The 25,179-nt window shown below is 39.5% G+C and overlaps 3 protein-coding genes across 3 annotated transcripts; all 3 read left to right on the forward strand.

Annotated features, from left to right (window-relative positions):
• The first annotated feature begins 1,262 nt into the window (after positions 1–1,262).
• On the forward strand, positions 1,263–11,768 carry alpi.1 (alkaline phosphatase, intestinal, tandem duplicate 1). The gene is made up of 11 exons (XM_037250281.1): positions 1,263–1,589; positions 1,974–2,099; positions 4,303–4,418; positions 5,535–5,709; positions 6,647–6,819; positions 7,954–8,088; positions 8,193–8,268; positions 9,210–9,344; positions 9,528–9,719; positions 9,811–9,927; positions 10,808–11,768. Exons 1-11 carry the CDS (start codon positions 1,496–1,498, stop codon positions 11,077–11,079), a joined length of 1,611 nt encoding a protein of 536 aa, XP_037106176.1. The 5' UTR covers positions 1,263–1,495; the 3' UTR covers positions 11,080–11,768.
• Positions 11,769–12,397: 629 nt separating this feature from the next.
• On the forward strand, positions 12,398–18,091 carry LOC119122165 (alkaline phosphatase-like). Its single transcript, XM_037250374.1, has 11 exons — positions 12,398–12,478; positions 12,662–12,778; positions 13,520–13,635; positions 13,755–13,929; positions 15,299–15,471; positions 15,584–15,709; positions 15,854–15,923; positions 16,034–16,168; positions 16,504–16,695; positions 16,768–16,884; positions 17,363–18,091. Exons 1-11 carry the CDS (start codon positions 12,403–12,405, stop codon positions 17,632–17,634), a joined length of 1,569 nt encoding a protein of 522 aa, XP_037106269.1. The 5' UTR covers positions 12,398–12,402; the 3' UTR covers positions 17,635–18,091.
• Positions 18,092–18,268: 177 nt separating this feature from the next.
• ankle1 (ankyrin repeat and LEM domain containing 1) lies at positions 18,269–24,970 on the forward strand. Its single transcript, XM_037249093.1, has 9 exons — positions 18,269–18,626; positions 19,075–19,227; positions 19,597–19,702; positions 19,779–19,902; positions 20,306–22,624; positions 22,738–22,909; positions 23,053–23,215; positions 23,333–23,465; positions 23,667–24,970. Exons 1-9 carry the CDS (start codon positions 18,562–18,564, stop codon positions 23,831–23,833), a joined length of 3,402 nt encoding a protein of 1,133 aa, XP_037104988.1. The 5' UTR covers positions 18,269–18,561; the 3' UTR covers positions 23,834–24,970.
• Positions 24,971–25,179: the final 209 nt, after the last annotated feature.

The following is a 25,179-nucleotide window of genomic DNA, read 5'->3' on the forward strand; positions in this document are numbered from 1 at the left end:
TTTTGGATAGGTGTTATCCTGGTTTGGCCTCTGTGCTCCAAAGAATGCGTTGGGCGTTTTAACACATGGATAATTATAGAGAACATTGGTGGATGGGTGGATCTGTTTGAGATAAAAACCAAAAACTCACATTATTATGTTTTGGATGCTGGAAAACCAACAACAAAAAAATACACAGTTGACTGCCAGCGTACAAGTCCTAACAGCTGCTATAATAACTAACTGCAAGTACGTTTTCTTGCATGGATGAGCCACAGTGAAAACAGCCCGCAGCTCTATACACTTATGATTTGGACTTTCTCTCAGGAGCCAACCCGTGACAAATGGACAGAGGAATGTGCCATTACAAGTTACTGTATCATGTTCATGCATGCCGCCGGTGGTATTCCCACTTCATGCATTGTTGGCCTCTTTAATGCCTATCGCAGCTCTACAGTACAGTTTGACCACAGTTTTGATTAAGCACTTGACTAACCATAAAGCCTTGTTGGCAACGGTTGAGCGGCTGGCAGAAAGGAGAGATGCTGTAATGAGGTTCACAAGGTGAGAGTCGCTGGGCTAAAATGTGATTCCTCTGGCCGTGTTGAACAAGAGTCGGCTCAAATCACCTCATTTCACACGTTGGCTCTTGTGCATGCGCAGGAGAGAAGCATTTTCATCCTGCAGGCGGTCGCTAGTAACTCACAGCAGGAAAATGCTAAATGTGGAGAAAAAGAACTGAGTTGATTTGATGAGAGGGGAAATATTGGTCTATTTTAAATGCAAAGCTAAAGAAAGGAAGTGGCAATGGAAATGCAACCATTTTCCACTCATATGAAACAGAGCACATCAAGACTCAATCATTCTCAAGAATAGCATAAACTTTCTTCTCAAGGGGAAGGGGAAAGAAATGGAAAGAGAAATGGTTATGATTTGTCTTGTGGTGCGTGCCAAGAAAAATGGTGTAGCGGTTTTCCCGCCTGCTCGTTTTTCTCCCATATTTAAGCCGGCTGCGTGCTGCTGGTAGACATTTACCACATCAAGGGCCCATTCAAGTTTCTATCACTCGCATTTGTGTGAGGAGGGGAAGGGGAGGACTGCATTAAAGTAAACCCTTTAAAAAAAATAAAGAGAGGGTGGAAAGGGCCTGCGATGCTACAGTACTCCTGTGTGGTCTCTGCCCCCCCCCCCATTTTCTCTCTCTCTCTCTCTCTCTCTCTCTCTCTCTCTCTCTCTCTCTCTCTCTCTCTCTCTCTCTCTCTCTCAGTCTCTTGTTCTCTCTCTCTTGTTCTCTTTCTCGTTCTCTCTCTCTCTCTCTTTCACATAGGTTCCTCCCTCTCTCACATTCTGTCCAAACCTATAAGCTGGCGAGGGCCCTTACTTACTACACACCCAGCAGGGCTTTAAAAAGGCAGGTCTCACAGGTCTCATACTCCATACTTTTTGGTTTTGGCGTTTTCTTCTGAACACCAGTCGAGTCCAGCATCTTCAGCCTCCGAGTCACATCACACCAGGGATGCAGACGCCACATCGCTGGTCTCGGAATCTCCCACTCATTTTTCTGGGAACTATGTTGCTGGCAGGAGATTGGGCTGCTGTGGAAAGCCAAGGTGAGGAGTCAACACAGATACGAGTGGTCCCTGTGGTTGGGCTATTTCGAGCACTGTGTGTGCAGATGCAGGTAAACTCAACATGTTAATGTGTGTGAGGAGTCAGGACAGACTGTGCCTCAGAACAAAATACACAAACTCAGGTTTGTGAGCAGAGAGAGAAGTCTGCAATTCTGCACATGAATAAAAAGTGTGGTTGAGCACAGTTTTGTTTGTTTTTATTTAAGTTTGATTGCATTCTGCTTAATATGTAAAGCAGGTGGTTAGGTTGAGTACAGCTCGGTCGGTAGATGTGTTCTCGACAGGTAAAGCACTAACACTCCGAATTTCTTATGACATTGTGTCAACATATGTACTGATCATATTCTTGGTCATCTTCAACAGTCCTGTACGAACATGAAAGAGAGGCAGCCTACTGGGATGCCCAGGCCAAGGCGACGCTGGATGCTGCGTTGAAACTCCGCCCTCGGGATCACCAGGCCAAAAACATGATCTTGTTCCTTGGAGATGGTATATATATATTTTTTGTCATTATTCTTGGAGTATTTTTCTCTGAAAAAGCAAGCGTGACATTGGTCAAGGGTAACCTCAAAATACGGGATGACAAACTGTCGGAAAATGGAGCCTTTTGAATGCAGGACATTGTGTATGTGTGGGTAGATAAGTACTCGATCCCAGTGGAATGAGTGGTTGTGGATGGAATAAGAGGGCCATGTGTGTGTGCTCAGTAGGAAAATGATGGTGGACCAACCATCTGGAGCATATTGTGAGAAGCTCACTGAGATTCAACGTCTAAGACCTGATTAATTACCTAATTAACCAGCTCAGTGGCCTAGTGGTAGAGTGTCCGCCCTGAGACTGGAAGGTTGTGGGTTCAAACCCCGGCCGGGTCATACCAAAGACTATAAAAATGGGACCCATTGCCTCCCTGCTTGGCACTCAGCATTAAGGGTTGGAATTGGGGGGTTAGATCACCAAAATGATTCCCGAGCGCGGCACCGCTGCTGCTCACTGCTCCCCTCTCCCCCAGGGGATGGATTAAAATCACATGGGGATGGGTTAAATGCAGAGGACAAATTTCACCACACCCAGATGTGTGTGTGACAATCATTGGGACTTTAAACTTTAAACTTAAACTTTAATTGGCTCCATTCCAATAAATATTGCTTAGGTGGAATGAGGCCGAGGGGGCTCAAATTTTTCCACATTAACGTCATTCGAGCATATCTTTATGGCCGTTGCCTTGTGTACTGGGAAAGTCATACTGGAGCAGAAAAGACCCTTCTCCAAAAGGGTCAAGGTTACATTGATTAGGATTTTATTCATCAGATGGCCAGACAGTCTAAATGCACAATGGCATTGCGTGAACGATTATGTAAGTCAGGGATGAGGACTTTAGGATGTGCAGCGACAATTCAGGTGGCAATGTCGATTAGTGCAGCGATGGTTGTCGGATTAGATCAGCAAGATGTGACCTCTTTCAGCAATGGAACTGTGGTAACAGCAATCAGTGAGGGGGAAAAAATTACCATCAAAGTTAGAATGGTACCATTAAATCTATGTTATTTTAAAAAAACATATTTTAGACTGAGTTTAGCTGAGTTTTAAACCCAACCTTTCTTGGGTTATGGTTGATGTAGCTTTGTTCCACCAGTAGCACCAGGACATCTACTTTAGCTCTCTTCTTGGACTCCTATGTAAACATTAGATTGTTATACCTTCCCCCCTGCTTTAAAGAGGGTATTGCTGATGTCTCTAGCAGATGTTGGGGTCTCCCAATGTTCCTCCTTACCATTATGTACTGTTGTTTTCATTAGTCTACCCATGCAACTTCAGTGGTTTCTTCAGAAAATCTACATAATTGAAAAATATTTACTCAAGGGCTCTGATTTGATCAGATTTTTCCATCTTATCTCATCTTTTATTCTCATATTTTTCCATCCTCAGCTTTATCGATAAGGTTTTTTTGCTGCTTCCACCGTAACCTAGTAAAGATGCAGTCTTTATTTTTAGCCGAGTCTTGTTGGCAAAACTCAAATGTAAGCCTGGGAATAGACATTCTATAGGATTTAAAATTCAAATGATTAATTTAATAGTTTTGGGCAGTGAATCCAAACCTGTTTCAGTTTATAGCAAAAAGTAAGAAACATTTACTTTACAGTTCTAATACTAATGAAGGTGATAGTGTTTATGAAATCCAGTTTTGTAAATAGGCTCCAGTACACCTGCAGCCCTAGTAAGTATAAGCACTACAAAGAATGGATAGAACACTGTAATTGTTCTAAAAAAAAATAAAAGCAAACACAAGATGAGCTGTTCCATGCTGTACAGTAAGTTCCATGATGTTGCACAGTAGTAATTTTGCACATGTTGACCCATGAGGTATTCTTTAAACAGTGGTCTTAATACTTGCCAAGCGCTGCTCTTTCAGTTGATGTTAATGGCATCAACTTTGTTTACTTGGAAGATGGTCAAATCCTCTTTTCACCTCAATTTGACAGGAATAGCCCTAGTTCTTCAAACAAACATTTTTCTCTTTTCAACCAAGGGTGAAAATGTCTGCTTTGGATTTTGGATGCTCTTAAATTGAGAAAACCTTTGGAAACTTTCAAGGGTCATTGAGGTCATTAACTGACAGGAATATACAAAATGATTATATGACTATGCGAAATGACTATGCAAGTCAGTAACCGAACCCGTCATTGTCTTCCAGGAATGGGCGTGTCCACTGTGTCAGCCGCTCGAATTCTGGAAGGCCAAATGCAGGGCAATGCAGGGGAGGAGACAGTCCTGGCCATGGACACCTTTCCATATGTGGCACTTTCAAAGGTGACAACACATTTACACCACATATTTCAAAAATACAACATAAAAACAAATATTTTGCCCTTCTTATGTGCTGAATTTAATTGATTCATATCTTGCTGAGCTGAGCATTTGTGTGTTGAATTGGATCTTATTACATTTTCTAGGTGACATTTTTTTATTTTATCGCAATGTGTGAGCTCTGATCCAATATTTGTTGCAGTACGTATGCGAAACAAGCTCAGTTGATAGTTTTTTTTTTCCCACCAATTTACTTTCTTTAACGTGTTGTCTTTTCCCTTCTCACTAAGACTTTGGCCCTTAAACCTGGGTAAAGGCAACAGTTTAAGTAAAAATGCTGACACTGTGGCAAAATGAGAAAATAGATTTAAGGTGGGATCAAAGTTGAAGCCAACATCATAAGTCTTTAATTATGGTAACCATAGAGAGAAGGAAAGTTTAAAGCTCTACTCTATATGTTATGGTAAATACTGTAGTTTCTCATCTGCTAGGTCTTTCTGCAGAATATTCTGTGTACCTTTTTGAAAGGGGAACCAACCCCCCCCCCCGTTTTTTTCCAAAGTAAGAATACTTTATATGTGGCAGCACAAGTAAAATCACAGTACACATACTCACCGTTCGTCACATGCAAATTAACTTTATTTTATGCACTTACGTTACTGTTATCCAAAGTGTCTAATACAAATATTCACAACAAAGGATGTAATCCATTATTCACCATTCATTAATATTTATAGTTCATTAAGCTACACTTACCTCTTTAAAAATTATCTTTGCAATGGGTCAGTTTGACACAGAACCTAACAGGAAGGTTTAATATTCAATCTTGTGTACACCATGTCTGAGATGGAAAACAGAACGAACGAATTGCACATCAACTTCTTGATGTCAAAGAAATCTACAAAAATAAATCCATATTGGCTCACATATCTCAGTACACGTAGATGTTTATGATCATGCTGTATTTGGTAGTTTTTATACTTGACTGTAATGAAATTGAATACTTCCCACCTTTATACCTGCAAAATAACAAAAAAAAGTCTAGAGGTCTATGAGCAATTGAAGTATTCATTCATTCATTCATGCATGCATTCATTCAAACATATTTTATTTCACCAGACCTACAGTGTAGACAAGCAGGTGGCAGACAGTGCCAGCACAGCTACAGCCTACCATTGTGGAGTGAAAGCTAACGCCAAAACTGTTGGACTGAGCGGCAAGGCAGTGGCCTATGAATGTAACACCACCTTTGGCAACGAGGTCTACTCTGTGCTGCGACGTGCAAAAGCCAAAGGTAAAGGGTCAGCACGTTTAAGAGTTTCTTATCTGTATTATTGGATGAATAAACCAACCATCTGATAAACATGTTACTGGACTAACACCGGTTATAGTTCAATGTTCACAGAAGGCTAATTAGGAGATGATTTTCCAGTGCTTAGCAAATGTTTGGATGGCTATGAAACAGTTTTATAATATTGACTTAGTCCTTGAGTACGTATGATGGACATCTTTTGGTGTCCTTAAATCACAGATAATGCATTTTTTTTACGACATTGCATAGCCAGAAAAGGATAAGACAACATACTGTAAGCCAAGAATTTTTTTATTTCAGTTTATTACCTTACTGCATATCCAATTTTAATGGCTGTCTATGTTCTTCATGTTCAAAATCTCTATGTTTATCCAACACCTGAAACAACCCACAAACTGTGTGCACATAACCCTAATGCAGACTGACATTTTTCTCCATGGCCTTAAAAAATTGGTGACCTTGACATTACTCCAGTGGGTTCCATGTGCGTGTGTGTGCGTGTGTGCGTGTGTGCGTGCGTGCGTGTGTGTCAGGCAGTATCAGCAATCTGCTTGCAAGTACCGTATTTTCCGCACGAAAAGGCGCACCGGATTATAAGGCGCACCTTCAATGAATGGCCCATTTTAAAACTTTGTCCATATACAAGGCGCACCGGATTATAAAGCGCACCTTCAATGAATGGTCCATTTTAAAACTTTGTCCATATATAAAATATATACAATTGGCCCGCGGGCCGGACTTTGGGCATGCCTGCTGTAGTGGCTCAATATTGGTCCATATATAAAGCGCACCTGATTATAAGGCGCACTGTCGGCTTTTGAGAAAATTGGAGCTTTTTAGGTGCGCCTTATAGTGCAGAAAATACGGTATATGTCATTTTCTAATTTTTGAATTTTAATGTCTTGTTTTCACTGTCCAGGTAAATCAGTCGGTATCGTGACTACCACTCGGGTCCAGCATGCATCACCGGCTGCTGCCTATGCACACTCAGTCAGCCGGAGCTGGTACAGTGATGCAGATCTTCCCAGCAGCGCACGTCATCAAGGGTGTGTGGACATCGCCACGCAACTAGTCACCAACGTTGACATTGATGTGAGATTATTTTTGTATTCTTATATGTATGAGGATTGTACAGTTTAATTTTTTCCCCAACAATTCCAAGCCACTGTTTTGAATTTATGGTACTGCATAGGCTGGTGGTACAGTGGCGCATTTGACTCATAACCAAAATAATTGGCCGTCAACCTCTTCAGCAGGTGCCCGCTTCTTGGTTGAACATATTAAGACCCATACAATTTATAGATAGAGAGATGGACTTGCACACGCATTTTAACTTGTACCCATTATACTGTACATTGTACTGATTTTGTCATCACATTCACCTTATAGAAAACACTTTGCATAATGTTTATTGGTTGACGGTACAGTTAAATGTTTATTATTTTATGGCGCAATTTTCATACAGTGTATATTGGCTGTGCAAGGACTTTGGTCTGGATAAAGAGCATTGACAGGACAGTTGTGCAGAAACATACTGTATTGTCACAATTTTGAACACGGGTAGGGTTGTTATTATGCAGAGGTTTTTGGTGCTGTTCACTCAGTTGGATTTGAGCAAATAGTATCAATGATACTTGCTGCCTTGTGCAGTTTTCAGGCAGTTTTGCTCACTTGACAATTCTATCAGCTGATCTGAAGCCAAAGTTACTATTCTTTTTCCCTCAAGGCGTCCAATTGGCTCAACCGAGTCCTTCAACATAGTACTTTGACTAACGTCATCCAGGAAGCCTTGTTCATCAGTCTGCCAACTCTCGTGTCTGTCTTGATAAATTACAAGCCACTTTTGTGATACTTTCTTTGCTCTTGATTTCCCATGTTGGACCGCACAGTTGAAGGCCAATAAACCACGTTGCCAAATATCAAACATACTATTTATCGTGAGGAAAAAAAAAAGAGCTTTCTTTTTTTGACTGTCAGTTAATCCTGTTTGGCTAGAGTAGACATCCACAACTGTCATTAGCATCTTTTACACAGAGGTTGCATAAAAGTGCCATGAACATGAAACTTACATTGTGCCACCTCTTTTATTTTTACAGGTTATTCATGAACACAAGCAAAAATAGCATTCAAATTTATGAAGCATTTTGTGTGTGTTTAATTACACAATTAATACACTCAAATAATGATGCAGTGCAAAAAGACAATAGTCTTGGTGTCCCTTTTTAGGTGATCTTGGGAGGAGGGAGGATGTACATGACACCAAAAGGAACTTCCGACCCTGAGTATCCAGCCTCCAACTCTCGCAAGGGGGACCGGAAAGACCGGAGGAACCTTATAGACGTCTGGTTGAAGGCTAAACCAGTAAGGTCATCTTTTTTTTTTTTTTCCCCAAACACAAGTAGTATGTTTTTCATTACACACAAGGAGATACGTATGACAATGTAGATTTTGTCTATGTCTTTCAGAACAAGAATTCACACTATGTTTGGCACAGGAAGGAGTTTGATGAAATAAACGTTGAAACTACTGATCGACTCATGGGTGGGTAACTTGCAATGCAAATAGGACATGAAACTATATTAATGCATTGGCAACGTTCTACACACACATCCAGTACTTGCATATCTGTGTCTAGGCTACCATTTTATCTTGTGTTGTAAAACTGTTCCAGGGTTCAGAAAGAACACATCCACTTGAATCTTAACAGCTATATGAAGTCATCAAAGCGTGCAACTCTAAATTGATAGCTGTATTTTGTTATCGCCTTGCCATGGTGATAAGAACCCAAGGGCACGTTTCTTGTTCTATGCACCATGCACCATCGTGTCTGTCATCTTCTGTTTGGCCAAATAAGTAAAAGTTTATAGTTTATATTATCAAGGTTTGGAAGCATCGTTCGACCATGTTGCTTCATCGCTATTTCACTCATCACCATGTTGCTTCATCACTATTTCACTCATCACCATTACTTTGCATTTGCACGAGCACTTAGCCACAACTATTTATTGATGCATTGGTCGTCAATATTCATTTTAAGCCATTTCAGATTCTAGAGCACTTGGTGAATACCATGGGCCAAATATATTATTTTCTCTGTTTTGTTTCTATTGCTGTCATAGTGCTACAAAATTTATTTCTAAGTCTCACCTTCCTTGCATGTGAACAACTTAGCATTTGCTGCCAACCTTGCTAAAGTCACCTGTTAAGAATTAAATGTGTTAACAACATGTTTTTCCAAGCATTCACTCCACATTATTAAACTTATGTTTCCACCACTTTTACTTTTTGGGTGTTGCTACAACAAACAAACAACGCCAGATGAGTGTCTTTTTCAGTCAAATGTCCTGCTTTTCTTTTTAATGTAAAATTTCGGCATATATTTGCAATATCATTTTTCTATTGATCCAAAATGTACATGTCTCATTGAATCTTTGAAAGACTACTCGAAACAGCATCTAGCTTCTCGCTTTTCTTTGTTCCAGGTCTGTTTGAGCCAAAGGATATGAGATTTGAAGTTTTCCGAAATGCCACCAGGGACCCTTCAATTGTGGAGATGACTGAGAAAGCCATTCAGATCCTGAGCAAGAATCCAAAAGGCTATTTTCTTTTTGTGGAAGATGAGTACTTGATATTAGTAGTAGAACTGAAATACTTTTACACTATAAATAGCAGAAGTATTGAGAAATACCTAATCAATGAACTATGGTGAATTAAGTCTGAGCTCATTATCTGCTTTCAGTTCATATTTAGCCTGATTTAGAACTTATCAGTACATGAATTATATTCTCTTCTTCCATTACGAGGGAGAATTGATCATGGACACCACGATGGCATAGCCAAACTTGCACTGACAGAGGCCGTGATGTTTGATCGAGCAATCGATCGAGCTTCTCAGCTCACCAGAGAATCTGATACACTGACTGTCGTCACGGCTGACCACTCGCATGTTTTCACTTTTGGCGGCAACACACCCCGAGGAAATCCAATCTTTGGTATGACTCGTTTAAATTCATGTTCTGTTAGACCGGTATATGATTATTCTCAATCACCATGTTGTTATTTTTTTTCATGTTGGCAACTCAGGGCTAGCACCAAAAAAAGCAGATGACCAAATGCCTTTCACCAGCATCCTGTACGCCAACGGCCCCGGTTATGTGCATATAAATGGAACCAGAGGGAACATCACGATGGTGGATTACTGTAAGGACATGATAATAACTTTCAGATGCAGAACTTGTCTCTGCTTGGGTGTATTGATTTAATTATAGCTTGCATTCAATCACTGGGAAGCAAAAGTTCAGCTATAATATTTATAGGATTCACTGTGCTCTGCTCTGTTTAGTTTTAAACTCTTGGTATAAATGTACAGTTTAATATCCACCTAAAAAAACTTTGGTGTTTCTTTGTGAAAGACTGTACAAGCACTGATCCGGTTCCTCCTGTTCTGTCCCATTTGACTCAGTCATTGCATTAGATACTTGGTGTATGTGTTACACTTTCTTAGGATGAATTATTTTTATAAGACATACATTTTGTCTGCGTGAATATAACAATCGTAAAACCATCTGTTTTGACAGGTGAAACGCATCTGGTACCTCGGTTAGCTTGTGATTACAATTGAGGGAGTCATTTGTAAAATATATTTGTTTTGAAAACATGAACATTTTATTCTGATAAAAGTACATAAAAGTTTGGCTTTTTTTGTAAATATGATAGAAACCATCATCCTATGGAAAATACTAAAAAAAGAGAGGGGCCCAGATTTGCTTGATTTACTGAACATGGGTTCATTGAACATTGTTCATGGGTGTCTAAAAATACACCAAGTGCCCAGAAAGACACATGTTAGATTTAATAGTATGAACTTAGGTAGTGATTCAGTTGCACTGGAACGGATCGTATTCACACTAGTAAATGAGGCTTGCAATTATGGTTGAAAAGTTAAGTAGTTAATTATCTTACTGGCAAAAGCAAGATCTCACCCTGAGTCCTGTGGATTTATGATGTTTCTGTGTTTTCTTTGTGCTTTCATAAGCTTAGAGCTCAGTTATATTCTCCTTTCTACCAATTTTATTTGCAGATGACGAGGAGTACATGCAGCAGGCCGCCGTTCCTCTTGATGCTGAGACGCATGGTGGCGAGGATGTCGCCATTTACGCCAAAGGCCCCATGGCTCACCTCTTCCACGGGGTCAAAGAACAGAACTATGTGGCTCATGTTATGGCCTATGCTGCTTGTTTGGAACCCTATACAGACTGTCCCCCTCAAACTCATTCCCACACGTCCAGGGCGTGTGTGCACACGTTCTCAAATCTAATTTTTTTACTAATTGCCTTCTGGCTATCCGGATGACATCAACAATAGAAATGCATCAATTCACAGAGGTATAATGCAAGTAAGTGCATAGCATCTTTGCAGCAAGGAATAATTGAAGTAAATGTGTATTGAGCCATCTCACTTGAAATTCAAGCTATTCAGACATCATATATGCATATATGCAAGCAAGAAAAACAATGTTTTAGGTAAACACCAGTCAACCATTGGAATATGCAAAGCTTTATCTGGTTATTTCATATAAAGCAATATTGTCATAGTATGTTGTTACAAAAATATGCTGGTCAGGTTTCTGTCCTACTCTCATCATTCCAATTATTTACACATGAATCTGAGGTTGACACACCGAGAATAACTTGAAGTCAACAAGGATAACTGTTCACTTTGTTGATGCACATGTTGACACTGAATGAAGGGCTGGACTCTAAACCAGGAACCAGCTTGCCACGCCAAGCTCGAACACCAATAGAACTTAAGAATTTGTAATGGTACTGTATGTATTTTCCAGGTTTTTATAATTTTTTTTTAATGAAATTTTATCACATCTTCACCTCATGGGCAACACATTTAATTTTTTTGTTTGTCCGAGTTGCTGTCACTAATCTATTTTCATTGTCCGTTAATGTATTATAAATGCAAAATGTATTTTTATACAATGTCTGTGCAGAATGTCAGATTGAAAAAATAAACAAATTAAATTAAATACACTTTTTTGTAAGTTTGCATGTTCCTTATCATTGTTCACTCATAATAATCATGTACTTCCGTATCTTTTTAAGTAATTGACCTTCACCTCGTTAGTTACATATTTCTAAATTTCAGCAATTACCTTAACAAATGTACAGTATACTGTTATCTATTTAAGCACAAAGTTCTGATTTCACTTTCCAAGTTGTTTAAATAAATCTAGTATATTTTCCTCCAATAAACTGTCCATAATGTAATCTACTGGAAATTTGAAACTCTACTGTTATGATCATCATAAGGATATAATGATCATGAGTACAAATAAGATAAATAAGATAATAGACCACTACAACGCCACTAACACACCCAATGTTGCGCAAGTGATCATATTTGCACGTGGCGATTACACATATCATATATTGGAAACATTTGTTGCATGCTTTTTCCATGTTTCGGGTCATGTTTACTAGAAGCCTTGTAAAGAATAAACAATGAAAGGCCAAGAAACCTACTGATTTAGCGCCCCTACTCCAGTCCCATATGTTCTTCCTTCTTTTCTGCCTGTTGTAAAAGATACGTATGTGCCCTTTGTTCCTTAAGTGTGGTTATAAAAAGACCAAGGTGTGTTTTCCCTTGTGCATTATTTCCAAAGACATGGCTGGGTTGTATTTGTTGGTTTCGTGCGGATTACTGGTTTTCATTTCAATCCAGGGGACTGACTCTGTTTACGGTAAACATTTATCACTCATTTCATAATTGCTCATTATAGTTATTTATTTGGACTTCTGGGAATACATATGGACCTGAACAGTAAAATGTTGACAGCAAATTATTTTTCATTCTCTTTAATTATCGGAATAGTCCAAATTGACTTCTGGATGGTACTCACTCATTGTTTCTTTCGTCCATAAAGAGGAAGAGCTCCATGCTAGTTACTGGAATCACAAAGGGAAGGAAGCCCTTCACACTGCTCTCAACATTCAGCCTAATCTCCACCAAGCCAAGAACACCATCCTCTTCCTGGGGGACGGTGAGTTGAGAGACGACATTATCTCCCTAATTAAACAGCCTATTTGAATTAGTAAGGTAAGTGAGCCATGGAAGTGAAAGTTTAATCACTATGGTAGTACAGATCTCAAATGAAGTGATCAAATTATATTAGGGTATTATGGCAGAGAGAGGTGACTTATGACTTGTTCTTCAGCAAAGGTCTTCGATAACACACATTTTCTAATGGCCTTGTAGAGAACAGAAACATTGGAGTATGGATGGAGGGATGGATAGTATTATTGTGGCAATATCTATAAAATGTCTGTCCTTTTATGTCTTCATGAAGGGGCAATTAAAGGTTCATTTTCTTCTCCTAATTCCCCTTCCTGTCTAATCATATTGTACAATAACTTTTATTGCTCATCTTCATCTGTTTATTCTTTGAGCAAAGATCAGTAATCTACATTTCTTATCATTTCAAATCTGTGCATTTACAACATCAAATTCAAAAGTACATGCTGAGAACCACTATTTGGATTTTTTCGGTTTTGCTTTTTTTTTTATTTGTCGTTGCCTGTTGTGGATAACATTTGATCGTCCTATGAAAATCATATTCTTGAAAACAATATGGAGAATAAATCCAACAAGGCCAACAATACAGAACTATATCCCTTGTCCATAATAACTAACATGGGAATTTTGCGGTGTTCATAAAGTGAAACGGCAGTCTTGTAGTGTGGTTGTCGATGTTATCTAATTCAGGATTCCCACCCGTTTCCAGGTATGGGAGTAACAACAGTTACTGCTGCTCGCATTCTCAAAGGCCAAATGGCAGGACACTCTGGAGAAGAGACCAGTTTGGTCATGGATACCTTCCCTCATGTGGCATTTTCTAAGGTCAGTAGACTCATCATAACTCGGGTTACAAATACAAGATGCTGAACATTAGGACCATATATGTATAACCCTAAGCACCATGACAAAAAATGAGTTTGTTGTTGTGCTTGTCCTTGCAGACATACAACATAGACCAACAAATGCCAGATAGTGCTGGAACAGCCACTGCATACCTTTGTGGAGTAAAAGCCAATTATGGCACCCTGGGAGTCACTGCTGCCACTCCAAGGTACAACTGCAGTGCCACCTATGGGAATGAAGTCACATCTGTGCTGTATCGGGCCAAGAAAGAAGGTACTATTTGGTTTTTGCTAATTATTGTTAGTCACCTACTCCAAATCGCCTCACAGAAAGTAATATAATAATAATATAAACAAATATGTAATATTAACAGCCCAGAAGTGTCCCACATGATCATTTGGAGCAGTCTATAATAAATATGCATATAATAATACCACATAACTATGAATATGTTGAATGATGATTAACATTAAATGTATTTGTTTGTGTAAAATTTTAATCACGTTGTACAGACTTTACTTGCTTTGCTAACCGAGCAGAGGACATACATTTTTAACTTTTTTTTTTTTTCGCATCTGGGTTGAATTTTGAATCTGATTGGTTTAAGGAGTTTTGTTCTGTTTTATTGCTTTTAACCATAAGAAGTACAGTACAGTACTTTTTCTCACATTTACCGTGCTCCACATCAGCAAACTATAAAAGCAAGAGAAGACGAAGGAGACCATGTCACATTTATTGTGTGGCTGTATTTCAGTTTTTATAGGACAGCAGACGGAAAATGATTCCAAGATAATTACCCTGTATTCAGAGGACGCAAGAGAATAATTGCTGCACGGGGGGGTCACACGTCAGATCGTTTGAGTCATCTTACCACCCAAAATTGCACACACATGCACATAGTATATACAGATATACCGTAGAATTAAATTTATCACTCTCATTCAGTCATTTGCATTTTGTGAGGTCTTGCTTGCACAGGAAATACTTTTGCTGATATAGCTGTTTACAATTTTAAATGTGCAAAACGTTTTGGGGGGGTTAATTTTTTTTCTTGTGTTCAACATAAACTTGATGCCGTGATAATTTGGGTTGTACAATGGTGACTATCTATCGTCACAATACAGTAATTCCATCTCAGTTGACTGCTATCTTTAATAATATTGTAATTGTAATGCTAAATGTATCTCTTCATACCAGACAGAATGGTGTGTCCATGACAAAACTCTGCACAGAAAAATTCGGTATTTTGTATTGATATGATCATCTACTACACGAGGATCAAACTCAAGGCCCGGGGGCCAGATACGGCCCGCCACATCATTATATGTGGCCCGCGAAGACAAATTGTGCATCAAATTCGTGTGTCATTACTAGAATTGCAAATTGTCTTCACTTTTACAAATATCTTTTTTTTTTTTAATTTGACCAGTTTTTACTAGTCTGATTTGAAAACGAGACATTTGTCGGTTTGTTTTGTAGCTTATACTGTATATAATATGAGGTGCTCATACATTTATTTGGGTTGACAGTCATAATGGCCCTCCGAAAGTAACTATGACTACAATGCGGCCCGCGAAAAAAAAGAGTTTGACACCCCTGATCTACTACATTATTGATATGACTATAAATTTTTTTGCTTCAGGGAAATCAGTTGGGATCGTCACTACAACCCGAGTTCAGCATGCATCTCCAGGTGCAAACTATGCTCACACTGCCAACCGTGGTTGGTACGCTGACTCGGATCTCTCCTCTGAGGCTGTTGCAAATGGCTGTCGAGACATTGCATACCAGCTTGTTCACAATGTTGAGATAAATGTAAGTTTTAAAGCAGAGAACGTATATTATTTACCACTACGGTTCATTTACTGTCATTTAGTACTTCAATCAAACAATATTGCTGCTGAAACTGCTAACGTGCCTTATCTAGGTCATACTTGGCGGTGGTCGAGAGTACATGCTTCCAAGGACCATGCAAGACCCAGAATATCCCAAAGTCCTAGGAGATCGAAATGATGGAACAAATCTTATTGATGAGTGGATGAAGAATAAAAAGGTAAAGGGACCATTTTACAAGCGTGCGTGCTTGTGTGGAATAATCTGTGCAGCGTCAAATACAATGAAACATTTTTAGCATAACTTACCAGACAATCCTCATCTTCTATAATGGCTTTATTTGTGTTCTTTTCATGACCAACAGAAGGCTAAATATGTTTGGAACAAAAAACAGTTTGATGCTGTCGATCCTAAAAACACAGACTTCCTTATTGGTAAGTATGGCATCAGGCTTGCATTGTGCACTTTTGTTGATGATTCATTTATTAATCAGTTCAAACTTGTCATCCTCATAATAACTAGTCTTATTCTCATTGTCTTTTAGGTCTTTTTGAGCCCAAGGACTGTCGCTATGAGATAGAGCGCAATCCGTTAAGTGACCCATCCCTAACTGAGATGACAGAAAAAGCCATTAGGATTCTTAGCAAAAACCCAAAAGGATATTTTCTTTTCGTGGAAGATAAGTATCATTGTTTGATATCAGATAGAAGCACAAAATACATATAAAGATCAATATAATATATGACACGTTTGACCTTAGTGAACTTGTAGTTTGAGAAAGCGTTTGAAAAACTGACCATTTATTTTATTTTGTTGTTGTTGATGTTTTCAAGAAAGTAAATACCATCATATAACTTGACTTGAAGGCCTGTTATGCGAACCAGTCAAGCTTAAACTCAGTAAAAACAGAAAAACAATTTCAATAAGGTTTTTTTGAGATCATGTGTAACAGGGATGAGTTAATTTGAGTGACGCACATCTGTGACCTTAGAGTGTTTTGTTTTTGAAATTCAAGGGGGAGAATAGACCACGGCCATCATGCCGGGAGGGCCATAAGATCTCTCACAGAGGCTATTGAGTTTGATCGAGCCATTGGGCGAGCTGCTGAACTCACAAGCGAGCTGGACACCCTGACAATAGCCACTGCAGACCACTCACATGTCTTCACAATTGGTGGAAATTCAGCCAGAGGAAACTCTATTTTAGGTGATGCTTTTACACTGTGCAGGAGTTGAGTCAAGAATCACTTTCTGATGCTAATTTTATCATGATCTACAGGAGTTTCCAGGACCATTGCTGAGGACCACAAGCGCTTCACCTTGGCAGGATATGCAAATGGTCCAGGATACCAGTTTTTCAATGGAACTCGTCCAGATGTAAATGAAACTGTTTCAAGTAAGTGGGCTGTTTGCAGAGCCAAAGTAATATAGTAGCTCCATCTTGTGGTATAACATGTGGAGCCCTGGATGTTAGTGCAGTCTTTCCCAAACTTTATTGCGCCATGACACCCAATTTAAATGACAAAAATATCATAGCACACCAGCGAAGAAAACTCTAGAATAATTATGATGTTGTATCAATTTACATAAAATCTGACTCAGTCAACTGGGCAACCTATTCAACTGAACATTATGTGTGATATGTGGGTGCTCAAATGTGTACATACAGAATGAGAGGTACTCGATGCACCATTCCTCCTTAAACTCTCAATTAAATTCAAATCTGCAAAAGACAGATAGTCTTTCGTACTTGAATTATCAGTCGACCATGTTATGCCATCATTCCAATGTACTGTACGCATTCAAATTCAATGTTCTTCAGAAACGTCCGGAGGACACTTAATCTAATCCACTTTTCCTTTCTCAAACTTCAGCGGATAAGGAGTACCGTCAACAGGCCACAGTCCCGCTGGATTCAGAGACCCATGGTATTGAGGATGTGGCTATATATGCCAAAGGTCCAATGTCCCATCTCTTTCATGGGGTCCAAGAACAGAGCTACATTGCCCATGTAATGGCTTATGCAGCTTGTCTGCCACCTTACGACAACTGCAAACTCAACCATTCGAACCATGCTGGATTCGTCTACCCTAGCTTGCTACTTCTCCTCATTGGCCTAATTATTTCCTCTGTCACATCGTCATAATCATGTCTGACATCACTTGTTGTTCTAACGAAAGTATGGATGGGCTACTGTTGAGAGTGGAAAATATCATTACAACTTCGTTTTCAATGTGTATTTATTGACCTTGATCATTGAAATAATTGTTTGTTGTACATTCAAATTAGATGTTTTCTTGTGGCCTGAAGCCATTGTGCTCAATACAATATTTACAATATTATACAATACAATGTTATTTATTTTAAAGCAATGTTGTAATTTTTTTGTGAGAATTTGTTGACTATTGATCATATCCATCCATTCAGGCACAAAAGGGAAATAAACTAAGTGGATATCAGAAATACCTGAAAAATGAACATCGCAGGACTTCAATTATGTCTCCACAGTTTTGGGGCCTACTGAGGTGTGTCATAATTTCAAAATTAGTTGAAGGGGAACTCTACAAATTATTAATCAGTCAATTAAAATAAAAAAAACATCAGAGAGTAGAATATTTCATTTCAGTGTGTGTGTGTGTGTGTGTGTGTGTGTGTGTGTGTGTGTGAACAGTAAAAAGTTGGTTTGTTTTGTTGTTTTTGCCCTTTCAACGGTTTAATACTCCAGTCCGGGAGGTGGCGGTAATGCGCCTAAACGTTGGTAGATAGAACGGGACATCCGCGCTCGTCATCAAAAGGGAGGGTTCTTTGTCCTTGGAGGGAATTTCGTTTGTTTCGGGAAAAAAATGAAGCAATTATGTTGTCATGATATCAACTTCTAAGGTGTAAAATAATCTTGCATTTAATTATGTAATCGACGCGCATTGAATGCTTAAGCCGTCCACTGTTGTGCATTTTGCACGAATCGTGCCCGCCGGACGAAACTTTATGGTTTATGTTGCTGCAAAAATGTAAACAATCCCTCCGTGAAATGTTAATAACCGAGAATAGATTCATGCGTTAAACGAATCTGGCCATGGATCGGAAAAAGAAGAGCCTGGAAAGTCAACTGTGTGCAGCAGTGAACAATGGAGAACCAAGGTGATGTATGCATGGCTTCTTTGTTTACGCAATGCCCGTCCTTCCCACCCAGTGAACCGAGGCTGGAGTTTGCTTGCACAAATAATTTGTACGTCAGATTGCTAATTGTTACGCTTTCGTGGCCTTCGTCAAATTGCACGTTGTTTGACGTATAATACGGTTAAGAGGCATGTTGGTAAGTCACATACTGATCCCATTAAAAATGTATTGTGTTGGCAATACTGCTACAGTGTGCATGTCTAAAAAATAAATTGACTGCTATCATCCTGTCTGCAACACAAAACAAAAGAACAAATCAAGAAAAAAATAAGCCCAAGACAAGATGTGGAATATTTTTCGGTAAGAACGGAATCACAATAAGGCATCATTTAAGGTTCTTTTGATTGTTTTGTTCGGTTGAGTTGCGTCCTTTCTGATGAAGTATGACAAAGTGTCTCTTCTTCTACAGATCTGTGCAGCTACTTCTATACCAGGGTGCAATCCCTGACCTTGTGGGGAGTAAGGGGGTGGCCGCCATACATTTGGCTGTTGGAAAAGAAACTGAAAAGAACATGCGATGCTTAAAACTGCTCCTGCAACACGGTGCTGACCCAAATGTTAAGTGAGTGCCGCACAGCTTGTATGTTGGAACCAGACTTTTGTGATCTTTGAACATACTTAGTTTTATGGACAACAAGAAAATAATTTCATTGGACAGAGAAACTGTGAATTTGACAAATATTTCTAATAAGGAATGCAGATAATATATGGCAATATTTTACAGACATTTAAAAATTGCTGGATGTAACAATTGGATTTTTAATGTCTGAACACTATCAAGTTGAATAATAGTGTACACAATATATATGTTAGTAATTAAATTACAGGTTTGAGCCAAATCAGAAGGCAGCCAATAGCCACAAGACAAGAACTAATGTGAATTGCACAATACATGGACCATCAATTATTTTTTTTTTTTTTTTCCTCATAGATCATCTGACGGCCTAACTCCTCTTCACGTCGCTGCAATTTGGGGATGCTATCAAAATCTGAAGTTGCTTTTGAAGAATGGTGGGAACCCCAACGTAAAAGATAACGTAAGGTCTACTGCCTGTAGATTTGGCCACAGAATGTACAATGAGTTTATCATAAAGCACTTCTTCATTCATGCAGGAAGGAAATACACCGATGCGCCTTGCAGAACTAGAGGAAAATGGAAGATGTGCTCAGCTTTTAGAGGACTACCTGTCCAGTTCTGTGGGCACGGAAGAGGACGACCTGCCTCAATTCAAATACGGTAAGAGAATGTTTTTGGAAAAGGAGGCTTACAAAAATGCAGTTTATTCACATTGCAGAATATTACATTAGGTATCATCATCCCAATTTAGCATGTATGTTAGTGACTGGAAATTGCTAGATTATATTTTTTTAGAGGGTATTTACATTGTATTTATTTTTGCGTTGTATGACGCCATAGTACGCATGTTTCTAAATGCACAAGCTTTGAATTGAGGTCATTGCATTCTATTAGTTCACCACTAGATATCACTAAATAATACACATTGTACATTTAAAGTGGCATAACTTGCGATTAAAATGGAAATTGGTAGATATTTGCACTCATCTACCAATTTCAATTTTAATTGCAAGTCAGCGCTCTGCTTTGATATTTATCCTTTCCATCTTATATCTCTCCATAGCGGTTTATTCCGACCACACAGACACATCTGGCTATCCTGAATCTGGCTCCAGCTTCACTTCTCAATCGTCTCTAATAAGCGATCTTGGTGAAGCCCCTTTAAGCAGCACAAGACGGTCATCATTTTTTAACCGCTCAAACATAAATGGAAGGACAGTTTGTAAAGCAATCACGTATAACAAACTTTTTGATGGCGACGCTGAAATGCAACATCATCCGAACTCCAGCACATTCTCACACTGGGAATCTGAAGGTGCCTCCCTTTTATCAAGCACTCGGATATCTACAGTGGAACCCGCAATACCATTTCCAAAGGAGAAAGATTTGTTTGCTGCTACTGATGTGCTTTCGTCAGAGGGAGATGTACAAATTAGAGATGGACAAATTACTACTGCTAAACTCAACACGCCTCCCACATTTCTGTCCAGACGAGCGAACCGTAAAAGCGTCAGCTTCTGTGATGTCGATGAATATTTTCCCGTTTTCAGCCCTCAATCTCCGATAAAAATGACGGCTGTTGACGGTACACCGGGTAATGGCAGCACATCTTTCAACCTTTCTGAGTATTCTGGTTTCCTGGATTCGGAACGTTTGGCTACACTTCTTCCGCAGCAAGGCATAGATGTCACCTCACCAGACCATGTCATTGTTTTCTGTCGGGAAAGTAGTGAAAGCACAAGCGAAGAGTTGGAGAAAACAGTCATCAGTCACTGTAGTTCAGAAGATGATGATAAGAAGGGCGATGAGGGTGTAAATGGTGCTTTAGGTGCTAAAGAAGAACAGACAGCAAATCCAAGTGGGCCCAGCAGTAGCAGTGGAGGCAGCAGCAGTTATAGTAGTTGTGAGAGTGACCATTACACCAGTGCACTGGATATTGCCGTACAACCTAACCAGCTATCTCTATCTGAACAAACTACCAAATACCCCGAAGGAGATGTCCCACAAATTCAACATGAACCCCAAGTTGATAAACGTAGCTTGATTGGGGATAATCATGTAATCACGAGTGTGGTTAAGGCTTGCATCGATCCTGCTGTACTTACTTCAAGCCAGGCGAACGACCCGTTGGATGACATTCAGTCAGATGATGCATCTGGAAGCAAAGCACCATTTACACCAAGTCCATTTGTAACAGGCCGAACGCAGTCGAGGCAGAGTCGCTGCTCACTTAGAGAGAGCAGACCCCCTGAGAGCTTCTTTTCCACTTCTTGCCTATTTGAGGATATTTTTCCTAAACCTGTGCGAACTCGGCGCACAACTCCCAGATCGCAGGAAAACAACTATAGTTCACCACGTACTCCATGCTTCATATCGTCCAATTCAGAGAATAGCACAAGATCCGACTCCTTGCCCAGAGGGTACTCAGACACTCAGTCCAGCAGCAGAGCAGGTTCATGTGCGAGCTTGAGCCAGGCTGATACCCTCAGCCTTCCCAAAAACACTAATGGCACATTTGTTGAGTCACAGACTCTTTGTGACACTTTTCTCTTAGAAGAAAATCATGAATCGTCAGTGGATTGCTATGAAAGAAATCTCGCAGAGGTTGTCCAGGCCCTTCAAGAAGGAGAGGTTGGGCTTGTCGAAGGTAGGGATTTTTTGACAGATGATGTGACAAGTCCAGATGAGGCAACAAATACAGCAAATGATATTTCTGAAGTACCTTGCCGACAACAGGAGGATGTCTGGTTCACGGAGGACACTAGCTGTCATGCAGGATCTGTCTCGTCATCATCCAGCTCTAGCTATTTTTCTCCAAGGAAGTCAAGAGAAAATGCAGAACTTCCATGTACTCCAGGAACCGGATGCACTCCCAGATACAACATGAGTCTGCTCTCAATTCACCGCAGGTCACAGCACCTGGCCAACCTGTCTTACACTCCCGGGGGACGTCCACACATTGAAAGCGCAGATGAACCAGTGGAGTACCTTTACACTGATACGGAGCAGGGTCACAAACTGATTGAGGCCCACATTCCACCTACGGCTAATACCTCACGCAGCTCCAACTTGAGTACCACTAGCAGTGAAGAGACCATCCTCTATGACTGGCGCTCCATGCAGACAAATTTACAAGACTGCAAAGAAAACCAGAAGCCACCAGAAAGCCCCAATGACAAGAAGGCCAACAAGGGTTCGAGTAGATTGGTCGAAGGACTGACGGATAAGGAGCTCAGACGGAGGCTCATCGAGATGGGGGTGAGTCCGGGCCCCATAAGTCGTCGAACCAGGCCAGTCTACATTCACAGGCTTTGCCGACTGTTGCAGGAGTCGAACTCTAAACCATCACAGCAACAAGATCAAGAAGAACAGCCACAAACAGGTAACAGTTTTGTCAGACTTATAAACACTCTATATAATCACTAAATAATCACTTTATTCTATTTAACCTGGCCTAATAATCTTGTTTTTTTCCCCCCTTCTGTCTATGTGCAGCACATTTAGGTTATAGCGCAGAACTTAATTTAGCCCTGCGGACTTTCAAGATGCCTGACTGTCATGATAACGAACAAGCCTTGTGCCAACAATTTGATCAACCAGATCAGAACAGAAAGTGGAGAGAGGGCAATATCAAGTCCAGCTTTAACTACCTGCTGCTTGACCCAAGGTGATTTAGGTTTTAAAATCTCTTCTACAACTACAAATGTTTGCAAGCTGTTTTGCATGACATGAACTGTATAAAATAGATTATAAATGTACTTGTATGAACTGGTCCGTGCTTTGTGTTTTTTTTCTTCCCACCCCCATCAGAGTCACACAAAATCTTCCATTCCGGAGTCACGGCATGACCCTACAGGATTGTTTTCAAACATTTGTCAATGCCATTTTTTATGTCGGCAAAGGAAAACGCTCGCGCCCCTACAGTCATCTCTATGAGGCCTTGGACTACTACAAAGGCGATAAGACCTCAAAGGTAACAATTAATTTCATGTGTATAATTAAATATGGAATAATTTCAATCTGAAATGCATCATATGCGGAAGTCACTTCGACTCATCAAATATTGAATTGTTTCTTTCAACTGCGACAGAAACTGTGCCCCAAAGTCCAGCAAATACTTCAAATATGGAACGCCAAGCAGGGGGTCATCTCACTGCATTGTTTCCAGAACGTCATTCCAGTGGAGGCCTACACAAGAGAGGCCTGCATGGTAGAGGCCATGGGTAAGTAAAAGAAGAAACTGCTTTCTTTTTAATGCATGACATACTGTAATTGACATCTCCGTGATATTTTGCCTGCAAAATGCCCTTGCTGATGCCTAGTTCAAGTTACTGTCATGTCATATGCAAATCATACCCCATCAAGCAGTTAGTCATCAAATCTGGTGTGTCAACCCCCTTCTTTTGCTCCTATTCATGTCACAGGGTTGAAGATGCTCACAAACCTGAAGCGCGGGGATTTTTACGGTGTGGTTTCAAATTGGCAGCTGAAGAAAAAGCGTGAGCTAGGTGTCCACCTGCTTTACAGGGCCCTGCAGATATTTCTGGCAGAAGGTGAGCGACAGCTCAGGCCAGCAGATATAAGACAGTAAAAAATGAACAGAAACAATGTTTCATTGGCTTTAATCCTGGAATTACTTTCTTATTGATTATATGAGGAGACCAACCCCCGCTGTATATAGTCCATTGGTGAAGTTTCTTATAACTGGGGATGTAGCTGTGTTCCGAATTAACGAATCATGATTGAATTCATGTTAAATGAGCATCAGACCACGCAAGAGGGTTTGCATACACACTTTTGCAACGACATTGTCTCAGTTGTTTATTCTTACTCTCACTCTGAAAAATAGTGTATTTCTTTTCACTTGAGTTATACTGTATATAGACTTGGGTCCTATTAATGATGGAAAAAATTTAGCACAGTCATGTTTCGTTTTATATCACAAAAAAAACAAAAAACACAAGGGTGTGTAGGATTTAAAATCACCGTTTTGTCAAACTTGAGTCCCAATGGGATTCTGTTATTCCTAGGTAAGGTGTTAATAATAATGCTCGCTTCTTTCTTTGTTCATACTGAAGTAGTAATAGGGTTGGGACAAAATGTCTTTTTCCTCATCATGTTAAATAAATTTGTTGTAGAAGTATCAATTCTGTTAAATTTGCTGAAAATTACTAAGGTAATGCTTTTATGACATTAAGCTGTGTGTAAATATGTTTTTTTTAATAACAGTGATTTTACTTTCTTTCTTTGAAACATCATTTGGAAATTTAATTCCTAACTAGTCATTCCATGCAGAATGTATTCTCAAGTCCTCTTAAATATTTTGAAATGTTAGCCATAGCACACAATATTCAGATGATTGTTAAAAATAAATTTACATTTCTGCTTTTGAATCTGAGTTTTTAAAGAATTATTTTTTTCCCTTCACATGAAACAATTGAACACATCTGTTTCAATGAAATATTATGAAAGTAAATTGGATAGTTATAGGTTTAATGTGTTTCCCTTCTTTGCTTAAATTGATATTGTGACGTATTATTGCTATTGCTATTCCACCACGTGGAATAAAAAGCAAAAACTGAATCGTATGAGTGCTTATGTTGTGCAGTACTGGAATTTATGGTCCCTCTAGTGGTCGATGGGAGAGTCACACAGGGATGCTCCAACTCGCCTGATTTAAGTGGTTGACAAAATGGATCAATAGGTGGAGGGATTAAAAATTTGACAATTTAATAATCTGACACATTTTATTGGACATTATTTAATAAATACAAGTACCATAGATTACAACATACAATGCTGTTTTAATAAATAAGAAACAAAAAAAATCCGTCTGTTCATCTTCACCCTTAATCAAACAAATTGGATAATTGGAAAGCACACTCTTCATTTAATAAAATGGTGTTGGGTGCATAGAGGCATCTTGAGGCAACTCAT

This window comes from Syngnathus acus, chromosome 4 (assembly GCF_901709675.1).
Source record: "Syngnathus acus chromosome 4, fSynAcu1.2, whole genome shotgun sequence".
Taxonomy (NCBI): Eukaryota; Metazoa; Chordata; class Actinopteri; order Syngnathiformes; family Syngnathidae; genus Syngnathus; species Syngnathus acus.

What these genes read in the sequence shown, in the direction of transcription:
- alpi.1 (XM_037250281.1), top strand. Translation starts at nt 1,496, where the DNA reads ATGCAGACGCCACATCGCTGGTCTCGGAATCTCCCACTCATTTTTCTG. An exon ending in TCACCAACGTTGACATTGAT is followed by an intron (nt 6,820 to 7,953) that starts GTGAGATTATTT and finishes GTCCCTTTTTAG; the next exon opens with GTGATCTTGGGAGGAGGGAG. An exon ending in CATCACGATGGTGGATTACT is followed by an intron (nt 9,928 to 10,807) that starts GTAAGGACATGA and finishes TTTTATTTGCAG; the next exon opens with ATGACGAGGAGTACATGCAG.
- ankle1 (XM_037249093.1), top strand. Translation starts at nt 18,562, where the DNA reads ATGGATCGGAAAAAGAAGAGCCTGGAAAGTCAACTGTGTGCAGCAGTG. An exon ending in GGTGCTGACCCAAATGTTAA is followed by an intron (nt 19,228 to 19,596) that starts GTGAGTGCCGCA and finishes TTTTCCTCATAG; the next exon opens with ATCATCTGACGGCCTAACTC. An exon ending in AGAAGAACAGCCACAAACAG is followed by an intron (nt 22,625 to 22,737) that starts GTAACAGTTTTG and finishes GTCTATGTGCAG; the next exon opens with CACATTTAGGTTATAGCGCA.
- LOC119122165 (XM_037250374.1), top strand. Translation starts at nt 12,403, where the DNA reads ATGGCTGGGTTGTATTTGTTGGTTTCGTGCGGATTACTGGTTTTCATT. An exon ending in GTATCGGGCCAAGAAAGAAG is followed by an intron (nt 13,930 to 15,298) that starts GTACTATTTGGT and finishes TTTTTGCTTCAG; the next exon opens with GGAAATCAGTTGGGATCGTC. An exon ending in ATATTTTCTTTTCGTGGAAG is followed by an intron (nt 16,169 to 16,503) that starts ATAAGTATCATT and finishes TTTGAAATTCAA; the next exon opens with GGGGGAGAATAGACCACGGC.